The sequence below is a fragment of the Saccopteryx leptura genome, chromosome 5, assembly GCF_036850995.1.
Source record: "Saccopteryx leptura isolate mSacLep1 chromosome 5, mSacLep1_pri_phased_curated, whole genome shotgun sequence".
Lineage (NCBI taxonomy): Eukaryota > Metazoa > Chordata > Mammalia > Chiroptera > Emballonuridae > Saccopteryx > Saccopteryx leptura.
The window spans coordinates 159,742,206-159,762,368 of record NC_089507.1 but is presented as its reverse complement, the minus strand read 5'-3'; the positions used below and the strand labels follow the sequence as shown (position 1 = coordinate 159,762,368).

At 37.8% G+C, this 20,163-nt stretch overlaps 1 protein-coding gene and 1 pseudogene across 5 annotated transcripts in view; one reads left to right on the top strand and one right to left on the bottom strand.

Moving 5' to 3' along the window:
• Window positions 1–20,163, top strand: part of ATAD2B (ATPase family AAA domain containing 2B) — a 160,683-nt gene that overhangs the window by 16,011 nt on the left and 124,509 nt on the right. For all 5 annotated transcript variants that reach the window (XM_066386307.1, XM_066386306.1, XM_066386304.1 and 2 more), the window contains exons 2-3: window positions 7,655–7,806; window positions 19,944–19,993. In XM_066386307.1, coding sequence (XP_066242404.1) covers window positions 7,655–7,806; window positions 19,944–19,993 — 202 coding nt within the window. The remainder of the gene's footprint in view (window positions 1–7,654; window positions 7,807–19,943; window positions 19,994–20,163) is intronic.
• Window positions 6,368–6,438, bottom strand: LOC136407244 (small nucleolar RNA U3; annotated as a pseudogene).

Genomic DNA, 20,163 nt, shown 5'->3' with positions numbered 1-20,163 from the left:
AAAGCTTTCCCAAAGTTAATAATTTTGCACATATTTACATCTTACTCATTTGCTTTACTTAAATCTCTACATTTCTTTAGAAGGAAGGATCCTTTTTTAATGCTATTTATTCTGTGGTTTCTGTCACAGAGCCAAGACCGAAACCCTTCCATAAGAGAAGTACTATAGTTTAGTGCAGCAGTTAGTATTATGTGCTTCATATTAGACTTAAAACTGTGTTATGTGCCAGAGGTTCTCAAACTTCCGTGTACTAAGAATTGTTTAGAGGCCCTCATTAAAAATATCTCTCTCAGGTGATTATAGTTTAACAGGTTTTGTTTCTCCAATGAGAAATCGAGGTGATTTCTGATTCAGGTAGTTTGTAGACGACACTTTGAGAGAAGCCTAGAATGGAACTGAAAAAAAGCCAGTAGAATAGGAGAGACTGACCAATAAACATACAAATTCATTTAAATAGAAATCAAAGAGTTATGTAATAACTCAAATTATTTCAAAAATGACTGAACTTCAAATATTTTATTTTTTATTTAATTCAATAAGTACATAATACTTATTCCCAGAGTATGTTTGAAAATTTATTACCTGCAGATGCTTCATGAAAAAAAGAAAGCATGATCAAATACGTTTGTGAAATGTTCTACCAACTTCCATACTTAGAGACTTACACTGTATATTAACATAGTAAAACTCTTAGAAGTCTTGCAACCAAAACCTTGGGCTATATTATTTTCCAAACTTATTTGACCATTAGCTTTCCTTTGTTTTGCCTAATAATTTCTCTTTTTCCCCCTAGTAATTTCTGTTAATAATTTATTGAACAAACTTGGGGAAATCTTGATTGTTTTGATTGCTATTGTGTGGAATGAAAAAGAAATAGTAATTTTTTTTTGAAATGGGGTAATATTTTTAAATTAAAGAACTTAAAATATTGCTAGTATCTCAAGATTTGGTTACCAGTTAATGATGGTAAACATAGAGTACTAAGTTGAATATAATTAACTGCCAAAATGTATTGTAAGGTTGCAGCTAGTAGAGGGGAAAGGTCAGTTAGGTTGGATTCTTTAGATAAGATTTCAGGATAGAGATGGGTCTTAAAAAGTACTGGTATAGCCTGACCTGTGGTGGCGCAGTGTATAAAGCATTGACCTGGAAATGCTGAGGTCGCCGGTTCAAAACCCTGGGCTTGCCTGGTCAAGGCACATATGGGAGTTGATGCTTCCAGCTCCTCCCCCCCTTCTCTCTCTCTGTCTCTCCCTCTCCTCTCTAAAATGAATAAATAATAATAAAAAAAAATTAAAAAAGTACTGGTATAGTATATAGTTTTATAGGTATCAGTATTTGTGTTCACAAATAAACAATAGAACATTACTTCTTCAATGAGTACTTGTTGAATATGTTATACTAGAAAGCCCGGCAGTCATACAAAATGACCGCTGTTCTAGATATTATAAATTGTAATTAAAATGATTTGTGTAGAGGTGTCTGCTTATTCAAACTGAATTACCCAGGGCAGGCGGCGAGGACGCCCCATTGCTTGCTATAGCATTAGAGGCCAACTTTTTTTCAACTTCGTGCATCATTTTATATGCAGTAGCAAATGGGTTAATGTCTTGAAATAATTCCCCCATTTCATTAAGTAAGGTCTCAGGAACTTTTTTATTCCATTCTAAACGTGCTGAACTGGCTTCTGAGGGATCAAGTATATATAATTGAGCAAACTTTCTTTTCCCGTCAGAAGGATGCAAAGTTCCAGTTTGGTGGTAAACTTGACCATGAAGTCGAAAGCAATAAAGTCCTGGTCCAGGCAAGTCAATTGGTTTGTTTCCCATGGACGCAAAAGCAAACGAACCATTAATGGATCGAATGCTATCCATGTACTGTTTGCTATTTGGAGGCTGATTAGTCAATAATTCAAGAGTGGTGGATAATTCTCAGTTAGTGGAACTACAATGTTTCCGTACTTGCAACATTGAGAAAATCCTTTCTTGACACGGTCAAATCGATTAGTTTCTAACTTGAAGTTTAAGGACTGACAGTGTTCACATTTAATATTCATGTCACTAGAGGAATGCTCAAAAATTAAAGTTTCTCCGTTTGAAACTGTTTTAATCCTTTTTGCGTTTTGGTCAGCATTACTCTGTTTTTTTGCATTTCTCTCCTGCCTTTGTTCAAGGGACTCATTTTGTCGAGACAGGCTTTTTTGTCTTGCATCTGAGGCAAGCCTTGTTTCTCTATGCTCATCAGTCTCATTTTGCCGAGGAAGACACATTGTTCTGCGACTGAAGCAAGCCTTTTCTTTCTCTGCTCAGTGGTTTCTTTTTGTCGAGAAAGCTGTTTTTGTGCAGCTTTAGCTCCTTTTCTCTCCTCTTCAGTGCTGTATTTTCTAGGAGGCATTCTTAAAAGAAATTATGTTAAGACGTAGTTTTTATGTAAAACAGATGATTGCCAATGCAAACAAATGTTCACCTTCCCCCTGACCTGCTCAATTTGCGTTCAGCCGCATTGGCAACTTCACCGCATTGGCTAGTACAGTTACGCAAGCAACCAATAAGCTATCGGCGACAAACAGACACTTAAGCCACATATAATAAAGATAATAATGCTTTTCAAACCCTAATGTTCACACAAACCACCTGGGGGTCTTGTCAAACTTGGTTTCTGATTAGGGTAGAGCACATTTGGAGTGACAAGGGTAGTCAGTCTACTGAGGATAGTTTGGAAGTATCTAACCAGTGTTTCTTGGGAGCTCAAACTAATAAGTTGTGGTACATTGTTACATAACTAACATGTTTATTATTCTTAATTATAGACACTCTGATGTTTGAATTTCTAATGGTTTTTCTCTTTGTGCCTTTGAATATGAGTATAGTCTTGTGGCTTTAAAACTAGCTCATGATAAAATTGTATTAAATCACAAAACTAGAAATTGGTCTTTTTGTGAAAAAATTTTTAGTAAGTAAATTAATTCTATAGGTTATATTTCAATGTCTTTAAACATACATTGTAAGTATTTTTATGTTTGTGGCTATATTTTGACTATTTGTAGAATGTAGTTTTTGCTTTGTTTTGCATATATAGAAATATGCATTTATGAAATGGATAGTTTTTTAGTATTTTTTTTCTTAAAATAAATTTGTAGCAGCCTTGGCTGGGTAGCTTAATTGGTTAGAGCATCATCCTGAAGCACAGAGGTTGCTGGTTCACCCCTAGTCAGGGCACATACAGGAACAGATCGATATTCCTGTCTCTCTTTTCCTTCCTCTTCGCTAAAATCAATAAATAAAAATGAAAAAAAATTGTAGCATAAAAGGGGACCAAAATCAAATATTTTTTATGGTAGCTTATTGAAAATGATCATATATTCCTTTGAAATACTGATCTATAATGTCAATATAATGTCAAGTGATAAAGTATTACCATATCAGTTAAACTGTCTCAAAAGAAAAGATCCTTTCCCCCACTCTCTTCCCCACCCACCCGGTGTCCCAGGGAATTGCATGGTGAAGAGGAGAGCTGCTGTGCAGATAGTGACCTTCCTGTAGTCTGAGGACATGCAGCTGGGGAGGCAGTAATTGAAGTGTGTTGGATGGAAGTTTCTGGTTGAGAGATTGGTTACCTTAAATAAATTAATTGGCCCTGGCCGGTTGGCTCAGTGGTAGAGTGTTGGCCTGGCGGCGTGCAGGAGTCCCAGGTTCAATTCCCAGCCAGGGCACACAGGAGAAGCACCCATCTGCTTCTCTACCCCTCCCCCTCTCCTTCCTCTCTGTCTCTCTCTCCCCCTCCCACAGCCGAGGCTCCATTGGAACAAAGTTGGCCCGGCGCTGAGGATGGCTCTATGGCCTCTGCCTCAGGCGCTAGAATGGCTCTGGTTGCAACAGAGCAATGCCCCAGATGGGCAGAGCATCGCCCCCTGGTGGGCATGCCGGGTGGATCCCGGTCGGGCGCATGCAAGAGTCTGTCTGACTGCCTCCCTGTTTCCAACTTCAGAAAAATACAAAACAAAATAAAATAAATAAATTAATTAATTGATAGAGTACATAAAAATAAATGTGCTGAAGATGATGGAAACCAGGTTTCTCGCTGAGAAGAGTTTACAAACAGAAAAGAGAATGTCTAGAAAGAAATTTAAGGTGTGGGATTAGAATTAGAAGCATTAGTGTACACACATTTGTTTATTTTTCATTATTCATGCACAGATAAATATGTATAGGCCCTGGCTTGGTAGCACAGTTGGTTAGAGCATTGTCCCCATATGCCAACGCTGTGGGTTCATATAAAAATAAGCCAATGATGCCTGACTATGCGGTGGTGCACTGGATAGAGTGTCGGACTGGGATGCCAAGGACCCAGGTTTGAGACCCCAAGGTCGCCAGCTTGAGCATGGGCTCATCTGGTTTGAGTAAAAGCTCACCAGCTTGGACCCAAGGTCACTGGCTTGTGCAAGGGGTTACTCGGTCTTTTTGAAGGCCCGCAGTCAAGGCACATATGAGAAAGCAATCAATGAACAACTGAGGTATCGCAATGCACAACGAAAAACTGATGATTGATGCTTCTCATCTCTCCGTTCCTGTCTGTCTGTCCCTGTCTATACCTCTCTCTGACTCTCTCTCTGTCTCTGTAAAAAACAACAACCAAAAACCAATGAATGTATAAGTAGAATAATGAATTGATGTTTCTCCCTTCTCTCTTTCTCCAAAATATAAACCAATCAATTTAAAAAAAGAAATAGGTATAGATTGTATGTGTGTGTGTGTGTATTCATACATTATCTAGTTCTCTTTGCTGAGAGGACCTAGTAGCAGTGAAACCCCCAGTAGCATTGAGCGTACATATTGCCCAGATCTTGGTTTCTAAATGCCATCCTTAACACAAGGGAACCAAGGCTCCTTGCAGAAATAGCTAATTCTAGGGTCAGGGAGCGAAAGTAGAAGATGAGCTTGGAGATTTCTTTTGTGCCAAAAAGTAAGGAAATATTCAAAATGGTGGATGCATGTCAAGAAGATACAGGAACCATTTTGAAAGGGCTTCCAATGGCCAAATCTTTTATAATTTGAGGAACGAAATAAATAGAGTAATGGAATAACCAGTGGTGGGATTCAGCCTGTTTGCACCAGTTTGGCAGAACCGATTACCTAATTTTTTGTTGAATTTAGTGAACTAGTTGTTAAAATAGCACTTGTAATCTGGGTTTTCTCTAAGGTAGGTGCCTGGGAAGCCACCCAATGTAGAAATCACAAATTTACCTTCCTTACTCTATTTATTTATTTATTTATTTATTTAGATTTATTTTGGTGACAGAGACAGAGAGAGGAACAGATAGGGACAGACAGGAAGAGAGAGAGAGATGAGAAGCATTAACTCTTTCTTGTGGCACCTTAGTTCATTGATTGCTTTCTCATATGTGCCTTGACGGGAGGGGGAGGGCTACAGTAGACCAAATGACCCCTTGCTCAAACCAGTGGCCTAGGTCTCAAGCTGGTGAGCCTTGCTTAAACCAGATGAGCCCGCACTCCAGCTGACGACCTCAGAGTTTTTAACCTGGGTCTTCTGCGTCCCAGTCTGACTCTATCCACTGTGCCACTGCCTGGTCAGACTCCTTACTTTTTCTTAACATTCATCTGCGGAACAGTTTATTCTAAGCACCCATAGTGTTCATTACATCCATAAGTGAAAAAAAAATGGCAAGTGAGGACGCCGATCAAGAAACATAATGGAAATATCTTAAATAACAGTTTTATTGTTTTTTTGTCAGGTATTATTTAATATTTTTTCATTAAATATTTAAAAACTTATAATCTAGTTTTGTGTATCCCTTTTATTGTTCTTATTTAAGACTGAATGCATGAAATAGTAAACTATCTTTAGATATATTGTTTTTTTAATGATCATTAGGGCAGAGAACCAGTTGTTAAATTATTTGAATGCCGGCCCTGGCCGTTTGGCTCAGTGGTGGAGCATCGGCCTGGCGTGCGGAAGTCCCGGGTTCGATTCCCGGCCAGGGCACACAGGAGAAGCGTCCATCTGCTTCTCCACCCCTCCCCCTCTCCTTCCTCTCTGTCTCTCTCTTCCCCTCCCTCAGCCGAGGCTCCATTGGAGCAAAGATGGCCCGGGCGCTGGGGATGGCTCCTTGGCCTCTGCCCCAGGCGCTAGAGTGGCTCTGGTCGCGACAGAGCGACGCCGCGGAGGGGCAGAGCATTGCCCCCTGGTGGGCAGAGCGTTGCCCCCTGGTGGGCGTGCCGGGTGGATCCTGTTTGGGTGCATGCGGGAGTCTCTGACTGTCTATCCCCGTTTCCAGCTTCAGAAAAATACAAAAAAAAAAAAAATATTTGAATGCCACCATAGATTATAACCCATAAATAAAATAAGAATTCAGAAGTGCCTATTGAAATAAATGAGTAAATAACAAACTATAGAAATGATTCCTGAAAGTATAGTCTTATAAATGAGTAAATGAAGTGGGTAAAGCAGGGGAGTGGAAAACTCTTTAAAGTAGATTGCCAACTAAAAAATGTAGACCGAATAATGGGATTAGATGATCGTAATCATAATGGTGATGGATTTAAGGCAAGAGGCTGGTGGGTGGAGGTTTGATGAGGAACAAGATATTGCCAAACTATTAGAATTCCACATAATCTAATAAAATACAAAGGAAAAATAGGCTTTCCAGTAGAGAAACACCAACTTGATCAGTGATAAATATGATAGTGATGGATAGGTGTAGTATGTACAGTAGGGGTCCCCAAACTACGGCCCGCGGGCCACATGCGGCCCCCTGAGGCCATCTATCCGGCCCCCGCCGCACTTCTGGGAGGGGCACCTCTTTCATTGGTGGTCAGTGAGAGGAGCCTAGTTCCTATTGAAATACTGGTCAGTTTGTTGATTTAAATTTACTTGGTCTTTATTTTAAATATTGTATTTGTTCTCGTTTTGTTTTGTTTTTTTTACTTTAAAATAAGATATGTGCAGTGTGCATAGGGATTTATTCATAGTTTTTTTTTTTATAGTCCGGCCCTCCAACGGTCTGAGGGACAGTGAACTGGCCCCCTGTGTAAAAAGTTTGGGGACCCTTGATGTACAGTATCATTTTTTTTTTTTTTTTTTTACAGAGACAGAGAGAGAGTCAGAGGGATAGATAGGGACAGACAGACAGGAATGGAGAGAGATGAGAAGCAGTAATCATTAGTTTTTTGTTGCGACACCTTAGTTGTTCATTGATTGCTTTCTCATATGTATCTTGACCCGGGGGGGGGGGGTGTTACAGCAGACCGAGTAACCGCTTGCTCGAACCAGTGACCTTGGGCTCAAACTGGTAAGCCTTGCTCAAACCAGATGAGCCCGCGCTCAAGTTGGCGACCTCGGGGTCTCGAACCTAGGTCCTCTGCATCCCAGTCTGATGCTCTATCCATTGCGCCACCGCCTGGTCAGGCACATACACCTTTTCTGTAGGCTTGAAAATGTTTTAAAATACAAACATGACTAAACATTTCTAACTTTTTGTTTCTGAATTTACAGATTATTACATTGTGCTATACTTGTAGAGTGACTCATTCAGTAAATATTTATTGATTGAATAGATGCTATACTTTATCTAAGAATTAAACAATTCTATGTATTTTAATAGGAAAATAAATATATTTTTAACTTTGTCTTTCAGAAATCTGAGGTTGATGGTAGTTTAAGTGATAGCCACGTGTCTCCTCCAGCCAAACGCACTTTGAAACAACCTGATTCTGTTTGCAAAGACAAATCAAAATCACGAAGTACTGCTCAGCGAGAGGAATGGAACATATCAACTGGACAGGCCAGGTGAGAAGTGAGATAACTCATTGATTGTATTTACATGAATTATTTGATATGATTCAGGGCTGATGTTAATGTTAACTTTCTTTTTTTTTTTTTAATTTTTTAATTTTTTGTATTTTTCTGAAGTTGGAAATGGGGAGGCAGTCAGACAGACTCCCGCATGTGCCCGACCAGGATCCACCCAGCATGCCCATCAGGGGGCGATGCTCTGCCCATCTGGGGCGTCGCTCTGTTGCAACCAGAGCCATTCTAGCGCCTGAGGCAGAGGCCATAGAGCCATCCCCAGTGCCCAGGCCAATTTTGCTCCAATGGAGCCTTGGCTGCGGGAGAAGAGAGAGACAGAGAGGAAGGAGAGGAGGAGGGGTGGAGAAGCAGATGGGCTCTTCTCCTGTGTGCCCTGGCCGGGAATCGAACCCAGGACATTCACACGCCAGGTCAATGCTCTACCACTGAGCCAACTGGCCAAGGACAGCATAGTGATATTTTAAAGTTTGGTTTTTTTTAGAGACAGAGAGAGGGATAGATAGGGACAGACAGACAGGGCAATGTTAATTTTCTTAAATGGTAAAGATGCTACTAGTATCTAGAAATAGTTATGGATTGTATTAAACTTACCTTATAATTTCTATATTATAATTTTATTATAGCTAAATATGCTATAAAATATATTTTTATAAAAATATGTCGTATGTAATAGAAACTTATTACTAAAATAATATGGATTTTGATAGTTCTTAAACATGCATACATGTATATATGGACCTGAAAATTTAAGAACATATGGGTAGAATTATTTTTTGATTTGAAAATAGGTAAAAATCTCTCTAAAATTATTAAACATATCACTTGATTTGAAATACTGAAATATAATAAACTCAAAATTTTTAAAGAAATCTTTCATTTATCTTCTTGCTTTCAACTTAAATTTGCTTGTGTCTGATTTAATGGGTAGCAGGAAAACTTAGTTTTACTTACCAAATTAAATGGTAACAATTTAATGTGGATAGGATAAGCACACACACAGAAATGATTTAAACTTTAAACTCAGAATCTATAACTTCTCTTTTCTCCAAAGTCTTTGATAGAGAAGTGCTGATGATAGTGCAAACTAAAGTGAAAGGGAAATTCTTTGGTTTCTTTTCTTCTTGAAGTATTTAAAACTATTGATTTGTGTGCGTGCGCGCGCGCATGTGTGTATTCATTGTGGAAAAAAATCTTTGGGATTATGTAAACTTTGACAGCCAGTGTACGTTTACTAGTCTCTAAAGAGTTTGTATCTATTTCAGCATGATCCAGAAAAGTTACTACTTTATTTAAAATTTTTTTTAAATTAAAATTTGTCAATTTTAATTGATATTCAACTTTATATTAGTTTCAGGTATACAGCATCATGATATTTTTAAATTTCTTTAAATTTTTAATTTTTTTCCTTCTTTTTCCAAGTGACATAAGGAAGGTAGACAAACATGCTGCCTGACTGAGATCCACCTGGCAACCCGTCTTGTCTGGGGTGAATGCGTTGTCCAAATGGGCCATGATCGCAACCGAGCTATCTTTAGAGCCTGAGTTGGAGGCTCCATGGAGCCATCCTCATTGCCCAGGGAGGATGTGCTCAAACCAATTGAGCCATGACTGTGGGAGGGTGAGACAGAGAGAGAGAGAGAGAGAGAGAGAGAGAAAGAGAAAGAGAGAGAAGGCAGAGGGGTAGGGGTGGAGAAGTAGGTGGTCCCCTCTCCTGTGTGCCCTGACTGGGAATTGAACCCAGGACATTCACATGCCAGGTCAGTGCTCTACCACTGAGCCAACTGGCCAGGGACAGCATAGTGATATTTTAAAGTTTGTTTTTTTTAGAGACAGAGAGAGGGATAGATAGGGACAGACAGACAGGAACAGAGAGAGATGAGAAGTATCAATCATCAGTTTTTCGTTGGAACACCTTAGTTGTCCATTGATTGCTTTCTCATATGTGCCTTGACCGTGGGCCTTCAGCAGACTGAGTAACCCCTTGCTCAAGCCAGTGATCTTGGGTTGAAGCTGGTGAGCTTTGCTCAAACCAGATGAGCTCGTGCTCAAGCTGGTGACCTCAAGGTCTCAAACCTGGGTCCTCTGCATCCCAGTCCAATGCTCTATCCACTGTGCCACCGCCTGGTCAGGCTAAAGTTTTTATTTTGTATTGTCTGTGAGCTAAGTAGAAAAATACAGGCATTATAGTCTGTTGACTTTTTTTCTTCTTTTCTCAAACTCATTCATATATGAGATGAAACAGATCCAGATCACTATAATGATGTTCTCAAGATGAGTATAGTCCTTTAATTACACTTCTAGACTTGATCTCCCTGTTACAATCTGTCTCTTATTTTTAGTTAGTAAGAGAATCAGGCTTCTTTTTCTAGATATATGTTTCTAAAAAATGTTCTTTTAGTGTTAAAGTTGGACCTTTCACTGTAAGATAATTTTAACATTTAATTCAAGTGTGAAGATGTAGTACACTAGATTTCCCACATCTTATCCACTCAGAAGGTCTTTATGTAAATTGATATCTTTTATATAAAAAGACCTAAAAAATTTTGGGGGGAGAAACATGTAATTATGTTTTCATCTATGTATGTATGTTAGAGTACAATACTCCATTTGTTTATTTATTTATATTTAAAATTTAAAAGAATTTTACTATTGATTTGAGAAAGAGGGGGAAGGAAGGAGGGAGAGAGAGAGAGAGAGAGAAGGATAGATAGGGACAGACGGGAAGGGAGATGAGAAGCATCAACTCATAGTTGCGCCACCTTAGTTGTTCATTGATTGCTTCTCATACGTGCCTTGACTAGGGGGCTTTAGCCAAGCTATTGATTTCTTGCTCAAGCCAGCAGTCTTGGGCTCAAGTCAGTCAGGGTGTAAGCCAGCCATCATGAGATCATGTCTGTAATCTCACATTCAAGCCAGTGATCCGGCACTCAAGTGGGCAAGCCCAAAGGTGAAGCCCAAGACTGGTCACTGAGTAGGCTTGACTTCCTTGGTCAAGGCACATATGAGAAGCAATCAATGAACAACCAAAGTGACACAACTATGAGTTGATGCTTCTCATCTCTCTACTTTCCTTTTTCCCCCTTTCTCTCTCTGAAAAGAAAAAAAAAAAGCAAAATAAAATCACAGAAGACTTTATAATCATAAGTCATGAAGGATTTATTGGAGGATTCATTTAAGCAATAAACCCACTTGGTTATATTTTACATGATTAACTTTTGGGAACATTGATTCAAGAGACTTTTTTTAGGCATATAATATTGTATAGGCAGGCCAGTCTTTAAAATCCGAGTATTTTTTCTTTATAAGCACAGTATTTAATATTGTCACCTTTAAAAACAAAATTCTGAATGAGTCATATATAACCAAATTACCAGATGCAGAGTTTAAAATAATGATTGATAGGATGCTCAAAGATCTTAGAACAACAATAGATGGTCATTACGAACACCTAAATAAAGACATAGCAAATATAAAAAAGGACATGAAATAATTAAAAGGAATCAGCCAGAAATGACAAATACAATATCAGAAATAAAGACCACAATGGAAGGAATTAAAAGCAGGATGGATGAAGCTGAGGATCGAATCAGTGAGTTAGAGGACAAGATAAATGAAGGCATGGAAGCAGAGCAGAAAAAAGAAAAGAGACTCAAAAAGTCTGAGGAAACTCTAAGAGAGCTCTGTGACAACATGAAGAGAAATAACATCTGCATCATAGGGGCTCCTGAAGAAGAGAAAGAACAAGGGATAGAGACTTTGTTCAATCATGTCATAGCTGAAAACTTCCCTAAATTAATGCAGGAAAACGTCTCACAAGTTCAAGAAGCACAGAGAACTCCATTAAAGAGAAACCCAAAGAAATCTACACCAAGACACATCATAATTAAAATACCAAAGCTAAGTGATAAAGAGAAAATATTAAAAGCTGCTAGAGAAAAAAAGGCTATCACCTACAAATGAGCCCCCATAAGGATGACTTCCGACTTCTCAACAGAAACACTTGAGGCCAGAAGGGAATGTCTAGAAATATTGAAAGTAACGCAGAACAAGAGCCTACAACCAAGACTACTTATCCAGCAAGGCTATTGTTTAAAATTGAAGGAGAAATAAAGAGCTTCCTAGACAAAACAAAACAAAACAAAGAATTCATTACAACCAAACCAATGCTGCAAGAAATGCTAAGGAGCCTGTTGTAAATAGATCAAAGGGGAAAAAGAATATAGCAAAAGAGGAATACAGCTTTAAAGAATAAAATGGCAATAAACAACTACATATCAATAATAATCTTAAATATAAATGGATTAAATGATCTGATCAAAAGACATAGAGTAGCTGCATGGATGAGAAAACAGGACCCATACATATACTGTCTATAAGAGACATACCTTAATACAAAAGATGCACATAGACTGAAGGTAAAAGGATGGAAAAAAATATTTTATGCAAATGGAATGAAAAAAAAGCTGGGGTAGCAATACTTATAGCAGACAAAATGGACTTTAAAACAAAGAGATAAAGAAGATCACTACATAATGATAAAGGGAGCAATCAAACAGAAAGAGATAACCATTATAAATATCTACGCTCCTAATATAGGAGCACCTAAATATATAAAGCATACTTTGATGGATATAAAGGGCGAGGTCAACAGCAGTACTATAATAGTAAGGGATTTCAATACCCTACTAACATCACTGCATAGATCCTCAAGAAAGAAAATTAATAAAGAAACAGCAGACTTAAAGGACACACTAGATCAACTTGATTTAATAGATATCTTCAGAACCTTTCACCCTAAAGCAGCAGAATATACATTCTTTTCAAGTGCTCATGGTACATTTTCTAGGATAGACCACATGTTAGGGCACAAAAGCGGTCTCAACAAATTTAAGAAGATTGAAATCATATCAAGCATTTTCTCTGATCGCAGTGGCATGCAACTAGAAATGAACCACAACAGAAAAACTGAAAAATACTCAAACACTTGGAAACTAAATAGCATGTTATTAATAATGCATGGGTTAACAATGAGATCAAAGAGGAAATAAAAAATTTCCTAGAAATGAATGATAATGAGCATACATCAACTCAAAAAAAATTTTTTAAAGGCATTTTATTTTTTTTCTTTTTACAGAGACAGAGAGAGTCAGAGAGAGGGATAGATAGGGACAGATAGACAGGAACAGAGAGAGATGAGAAGCATCAATCACTAGTTTTTCGTCGTATGTTCCAACACCTTAGTTCATTAATTGCTTTCTCATATATACCTTGACTGTGGGCCTTCACAGACCGAGTAACCCATTGCTCGAGCCAGCGAACTTGGGTCCTAGCTGGTGAACTTTTGCTCAAACCAGATGAGCCTGCGCTCAACCTGGCGACTTCGAGGTCTCGAACTTAGGTCCTCTGCATCCCAGTCTGATGCTCTATCCACTGCGCCACCGCCTGGTCAGGCTCAACTCAAAATTTATGGTACACAGCAAAAGCAGTCCTGAGAGGGAAGTTCATAACATTGTAGGCATACCTTAAGAAGCTAGAAAAAGCTCAAATAAACAACTTGACCCTGCATCTAAAAGAACTAGAAAAGAACAGCAAGTAAAGCCCAGAGCTAGTAGAAGGAAATAAATAATAAAAATCAGAGTGGAAATAAATGACATAGAGGCTAAAGAAACAATACAGAGGATCAATGAAACCAGGAACTGGTTCTTTGAAAAGGTAAACAAGATTGATGAACCTTTAACCAGACTCACCAAGAAAGAAAGAGGACTCAAATGAATAAAATTAGAAATGAGAGTGGAGAAATAACAACTGACACAACAGAAATACAAATATTGTAAGAAAATACTATGAAGAACTGTATGCAAAAAATTAGACAACCTAGATGAAATGGACAAATTCCTTGAAACATATAATCTTCCAAAAATTAATCTGGAATAATCAGAAAACCTAAACAGACTGATTACAACAAATGAGATCGAAATAGCTATCAAAAAACTCCCAACAAAGAAAAGTCCTGGGCCTGATGGCTTCACAAGTGAATTCTACCAAATATTCAAAGAAGAACTAACTCCTATCCTTTTCAAGCTATTTCAAAAAATTCAAGAGGAAGGAAGACTTCCAAGTTCCTTTTATGAGGCGAGCATAAAGCATAATTCTGATTCCAAAAACCAGGCAAAGCCAACACAAAGAAAGAATATTATAGGCCAATATCCCTGATGAATTTAAATGCTGAAATCTTCAACAAAATATTAGCAAATCGGATCTAGTAGTATATGAAAAAAATCATACATCATGATCAAGTGGGATTTATTCTGTGGAGACAAGGCAGGTACAATATTTGCAAATCTATCAATGTGATTCATCACATAAACAAAAGGAAGGAGAAAAACCACATGATAATTTCAATAGATGCAGAGAAAGCATTTGATAAAATCCAGCACCCATCATGATCAAAACTCTCAGTAAAGTGGAAATACAGGGAACATATCTCAACATCATAAAGGCCACCTATGACAAACCCACAGCCAGCATCATACTCAGTAGGTAAAAATTAAAAGGAATCCCCTTAAGATCCCCTTAACAAGGCAGGGGTGCCCCCTTTCACCACACTTATTCAACATAGTTCTGGAAGCCCTAGCCACAGCAGTCAGACAAGAAGAAGAAATAAAAGGCAACCAAATTGGAAAAGAAGTAAAACTCATTATTTGCAGATGACATGATATTGTATATAGAAAACCCTAAAGTCTCAGTCAAAAAAACTACTGGACCTGGTAAATGAATTCAGCAATATAGTCAGGATACAAAATTAATACTCAGAAATCAGAGGCATTTTTATACACCAACAATGAACTGTCAGAAGGAAATTAAGGAAAGAATCCCCTTCACTATTGCAACCAAAAAAGTAAAGTACCTAGGAGTAAATTTAACCAAGGAGATTAAAGACTTGTACTCGGAAAATTATATTGATAAAACTGATAAAAGAAATCAAGGAAGATTCAAACAAGTGGAAGCATATACCGTGCTCATGGTTAGGAAGAATAAACATCACTAAAATGTCTATATAACCCAAAGCAATTTATAAATTCAATGCAATACCAATTAAAATACCAATGACATACTTCAAAGATATAGAACACATATTCCAAAACTTTATATGGAACCAAAAAAGAACACGAATAGCCTCAGCAATCTTGAAAAGGAAGAATAAAGTGGGAGGTATCACACTTCCTGATATCAAGTTATACTACAAGGCTATATTGTACTCAAAACAGCCTGGTAGTGGCATAAGAACAGGCATATAGATAAGTGGACAGAACAGAGAACCCAGAAATAAACCCACACTTTTATGGACAACTGATATTTGACAAAGGAGGTAAGAGCATACAATGGAGTAGAGAGAGCCTCTTTATAAATGGTGTTGGGAAAATTGGACATCTACCTGCAAAAAAATGAATCTAGACCACCAACTTGCACCATTCACAAAAATAAACTCAAAATGGATAAAAGACTTAAATGTAAGCTGTGTAACCATAAGCATCTTAGCAGAAAACATAGGCTGTAATGTAAGCTCTCTGACGTCTCTTGCAGCAGTATATTTGCCGATTTATCTCCACGGGCAAGTGAAATAAAAGACAGGAGAAACAAATGGGACTATATCAAACTAAAAAGCTTTTGCACAGCTAAAGACAATAAGAACTGTATAAAAAGACAAACTACACAGTGGGAGAACATATTCGACAATACATCTGATAAAGGGTTAATCAAAATTTATAAAGAACTTGTAAAAGTCAACACCAGGAAGACAAATAATCCAATCAACAAATGGGCATAAGAAATGAATAGACACTTCTCCAAAGAGGACATACAGATGGCCAATAGGGATATGAAAAAATGCTCAACATCACTAATCATTAGAGAAATGCAAATTAAAACCACAATGAGATATCACCTCACACCAGTCAGAATGGTGCTCATCAACAAAACAACACATTGTAAGTGCTGGTGAGGATGTGGAGAAAAGGGAACCCTCCTGCACTGCTGGTGGGAATACAGACTGGTGCAGCCACTGTGGAAAACAGTGTGGAATTTCCTCAAAAAATTAAAAATCGAAAAAAAAATTTAAAAATCGAACTGCCTTTTGACCCAGCTGTCCCACTTTTAGGAATATACCCCAAGAACTCCATAGCACTGTTTCAAAAGGAGAAATGCACCCCCATGTTTGTGGCAGCATTGTTCACAATAGCGAAGATCTGGAAACAGCCCAAGTGTCTGTCAGTGGGCGAGTGGATTAAAAAGCTTTGGTACATATATACTATGGAATACTACTCAGCCATAAGAAATGATGACATCAGATCATTTATAACAACATGGATGGACCTGATAACATTATGCTGAGTAAAATAGTAAATCAGATAAAACTAAGATATATGATTCCATACATAGGTGGGACATAAAAATGAGACTCAGAGACATGGACAAGAGGGTCGTGGTTACGGGGGTGGGGGTGCACAAAGAAAACCAGATAGAAGGTGATGGAAGACAATTTGACTTTGGGTGATAGGTATGCAACATAATCAAATGTCAAAATGACCTGGAGATGTTTTCTCTGAACATATGTACCCTGATTTATCAAAGTCACTCCATTAAAATTAATAATAAAAAATATTTTTTATAAAGAGAAATGATAAAATGATGACAATAATCTGTGATTATAAGGTAATTAGATTGAAGAACATGTGTGTCCTCTCCTTCCATAAAACATCTCTCATTGGCAAAGAAATAAAAACCAAGTAATAAGCATCATCTTAATCAATGGGACAAAGAACTTACTGTGCTTTTTTTCCCCCAGGGTTGTTGCTGTTCAGAAAAGTTGTAGATTTTTTGTGGAAATAGTTTAGGTTAGCATCTTACTCTTTTGAATAATTTAACTATATAATTTTAACCACTCAGCTTTGTATATAACTAAAATTCATTTGGTGTGAAAACTTGTGAAGAAATTGATCAGATTGAGTTAATTTTATGTTGGGTTCTAAGCCAAAGTATATTTATGAATAAAATTGATTTTTCTATTTAGTATTAAGTGGATTTTCAGATTGATTTTAAAGAATTCCACATATATAATCTTCTAAGGAATATCATGTAATGCATCAATTTTAATGCTTTATAGTAAAATTCATATATCAGGAGAATTGTGTACTTGGTATACAAAGGTGCTAAAATGAAATACTTTTTAAGAGGTAGTATATTAGACAAAGATAGATTTGTTGTTTTTTTGGGAAAGGAGGGCTGGAGTTTTTGTTTTTTTGACAGTTTGAAGACACGTAGTAGTTGGAGTTTTCATTTATATATATATTTATTTTTCATATATATATATATATATATATATTTATTTATTTGTACTTTTCTGAAGTTGGAAATGGGGAAGCAGTCAGACAGACTCCCGCATGTGCCCAACCAGGATCCATCCGGCACGCCCACCAGGGGGTGATGCTCTGCCCATCTGGGACGTTGCTCTGTTGCAACCAGAGCCATTCTAGTGCCTGAGGCAGAGGCCACAGAGCCATCCTCAGCGCCCGGGCCAACTTTGCTCCAGTGGAGCCTTGGCTGCGGGAGGGGAAGAGAGAGACAGAGAGGAAGAAGAGGGGGAGGGGTGGAGAAGCAGATGGGCGCTTCTCCTGTGTGCCCTGGCCAGAAATCGAACCCGGGACTCCCGCACGCCAGGCCGACATTCTACAACTGAACCAACTGGCCAGGGCCTTCATTCATGTTTTTTATTATTTATTTATTTGTTTGTTTGTTTATTTTTATAAACTTTTAAAAAATTTTATATATTTATTTATTTATGTATTTTTTACAGAGACAGAGAGTGAGTCAGAGAGAGGGATAGACAGACAGGAACAGAGAGAGATGAGAAGCATCAATCATTAGTTTTTCATTGCATGTTGCAACACCTTAGTTGTTCATTGATTGCTTTCTCATATGTGCCTTGACCGCAGGCCTTCAGCAGACTGAGTAAGCCCTTGTTGGACCCAGTGACCTTGGGTTAAAGCTGGTAGGCTTTTGCGAAACCAGATGAGCCCGCGCTCAAGGTGGCGACCTCAGGGTCTCGAACCAGGGTGCTCTGCATCCCAGTCTGATGCTCTATCCACTGCACCACCGCCTGGTCAGGCCATTCATATATATATATATATTTTAATTAATTAATTAATTAATTAATTTTTTTACACAGGGAGAGAGAGAGAGGGACAGACAGACAGGAATGGAGAGATGAGAAGCATCAATCATTAGTTTTTCATTGCACATTGCAACACCTTAGTTCATTGATTGCTCTCTCACATGTGCCTTGACTTCGGGCTTTCAGCAGCCCGAGTAACCCCTTGAGCCAGCAAACTTGGGTCAAAGCTGGTGAGCTTTGGTCAAACCAGATGAGTCCGCGCTCAAGCTCTTGACCTTGGGGTCTTGAACCTGGGTCCTCCGCATCCCAGTCCTACTCTCTGTCCACTGTGCCACCGCCTGGTCAGGCCATTCATTTTTTTAATCATCCTCGTTGTGATCTTTACTAGACAGGGATATTTATAATTGACAATAACCAGAAATGTTAGAGTATTTAATTTTTAATTTTTTTATTTGACTTTAGAAGAAGGGAGAGAGAAAGAGAGGGACAGAAACATCAATCTGTTTTGTATGTGCCCTAATGAGGGATCAAATTGGCAACCTCTGCATGTTGGGACAGTGCTCTTACTAACTGAGCTTTCTGGCCAGAGTGAAATGTTAGAATATTTTAGTTAAAATTTGTGCAAGGCTGTTGGTATAAAGTATCAACAGTTTCTAAAAAAAAAAATCACAAAAAGAGAAACAACCAAATATTTTGCCCGACATGATTCGGGATTGTGCCCCATGTAGCTAGCCAGCTAATAAACTCCTCAAAAATTTCTTTAAAAAAAAAAAATTTGTGCAAATTACATAGATAGTAGAAGAGAATTATATATTTTTTCTATTTTCTTAATGTCCTCCCATTGATTTCTTTTTTAACTTTGAAAATAATAATTGTTGGATTTTTCAAAAAAACTATTGAGTTTATACTGACATCTCTTTTATGTATCAATTTATTTTTTTAACTCTCAATATAATAAAGCATATGCTTACTTTTTTCATAGGTCTTTATGCTTTGATGACCATTTAAGTATCTCTTCTTTGATGTTTCTCTTCCTCACCCAAAAGGGAGAATTATACAGTGACTGTTTTGAGAAATTAAGTTTTTTTTGTCAGTTTAGAATGTGCAGTAAAATATTTGAAGAAACTTTTAAGTGGTATTGGTGTTCAAGTACTTTTTTCTTCTTACTAATTCTTGTTTGAATGTATTTGTTGTTTCAATTTTATTTTGTCAACCAAATCAATAGTAAATGTCTACAACAGTTGCTACTAAATGGCCTGAGTTAATTTATGGTACATGTTAGGCTTAAGCCTTTTTATTGGATTTTTACTTACAGAGTTAAAGAGAGTGAGTTCTATTATTAAAGATGGTTGTTTTTTTGTTAGTTTGTTTGTTTTTTCAGTGAGTGGAGGGGAGGCAGAGATGCTTCCCCCATGCACTCCAACCAAACCGGCAAGCCCACTAGGATAGGCTCTGCCTATCTGGGGCTGCTGCTCCATTGCATCTGGAGCCATATTTTTAGTGCCTAAAGCGGAGGCCATGAAGCCATCCTCAGCGCCTGGGGCCAACTCACTCTAATTGAGCCATAGCTGCAGGATGGGAGGAGTAGAGAGAGAGAGAGAGAAAGAGAGAGAGAGAAGCGAGAGGGGGAGGAGCAGATAGGTGCTTCTCCTGTGTGCCCTGACTGGGAATTGAATGTGGTACTTTCACACACTGGGCTGATGTTCTACCATTGAGCCAACTGACCAGGGCTTAAAGCTGTTCTTGAAGTAATGAAGTGACTCAGTATATTTTATTAATTGGTATATTATCAGTGTTAGAGTAAGAAAGACTTTACTCTTTAAAAAAAAAATAATACTATATTTACTGACATTTTAAAGATTCAAATGATTCCACCATTATTGCATTTTTTGCGTCTTTAAATGAATGTTGATGTGTCTGAATATTAAATGTAATTGTGTTCTAGGTTAACTTCTCAGCCTGGTGCTACATTACCAAACGGACATAGTAGCTTATGTGAGTATTCTGTTATGAAACTGGTTAGTACTGAAATTCTTAGAATGTTGTCAAAACATTAAAGTGGGGTGAAATAGAGTGATTTACTAGAATACTCAGCTAACAGTTGGGAATGACTGGATTTCAGTCATAATAAATACAAATTAATTGTTAAATGTTGAAAAATCAGT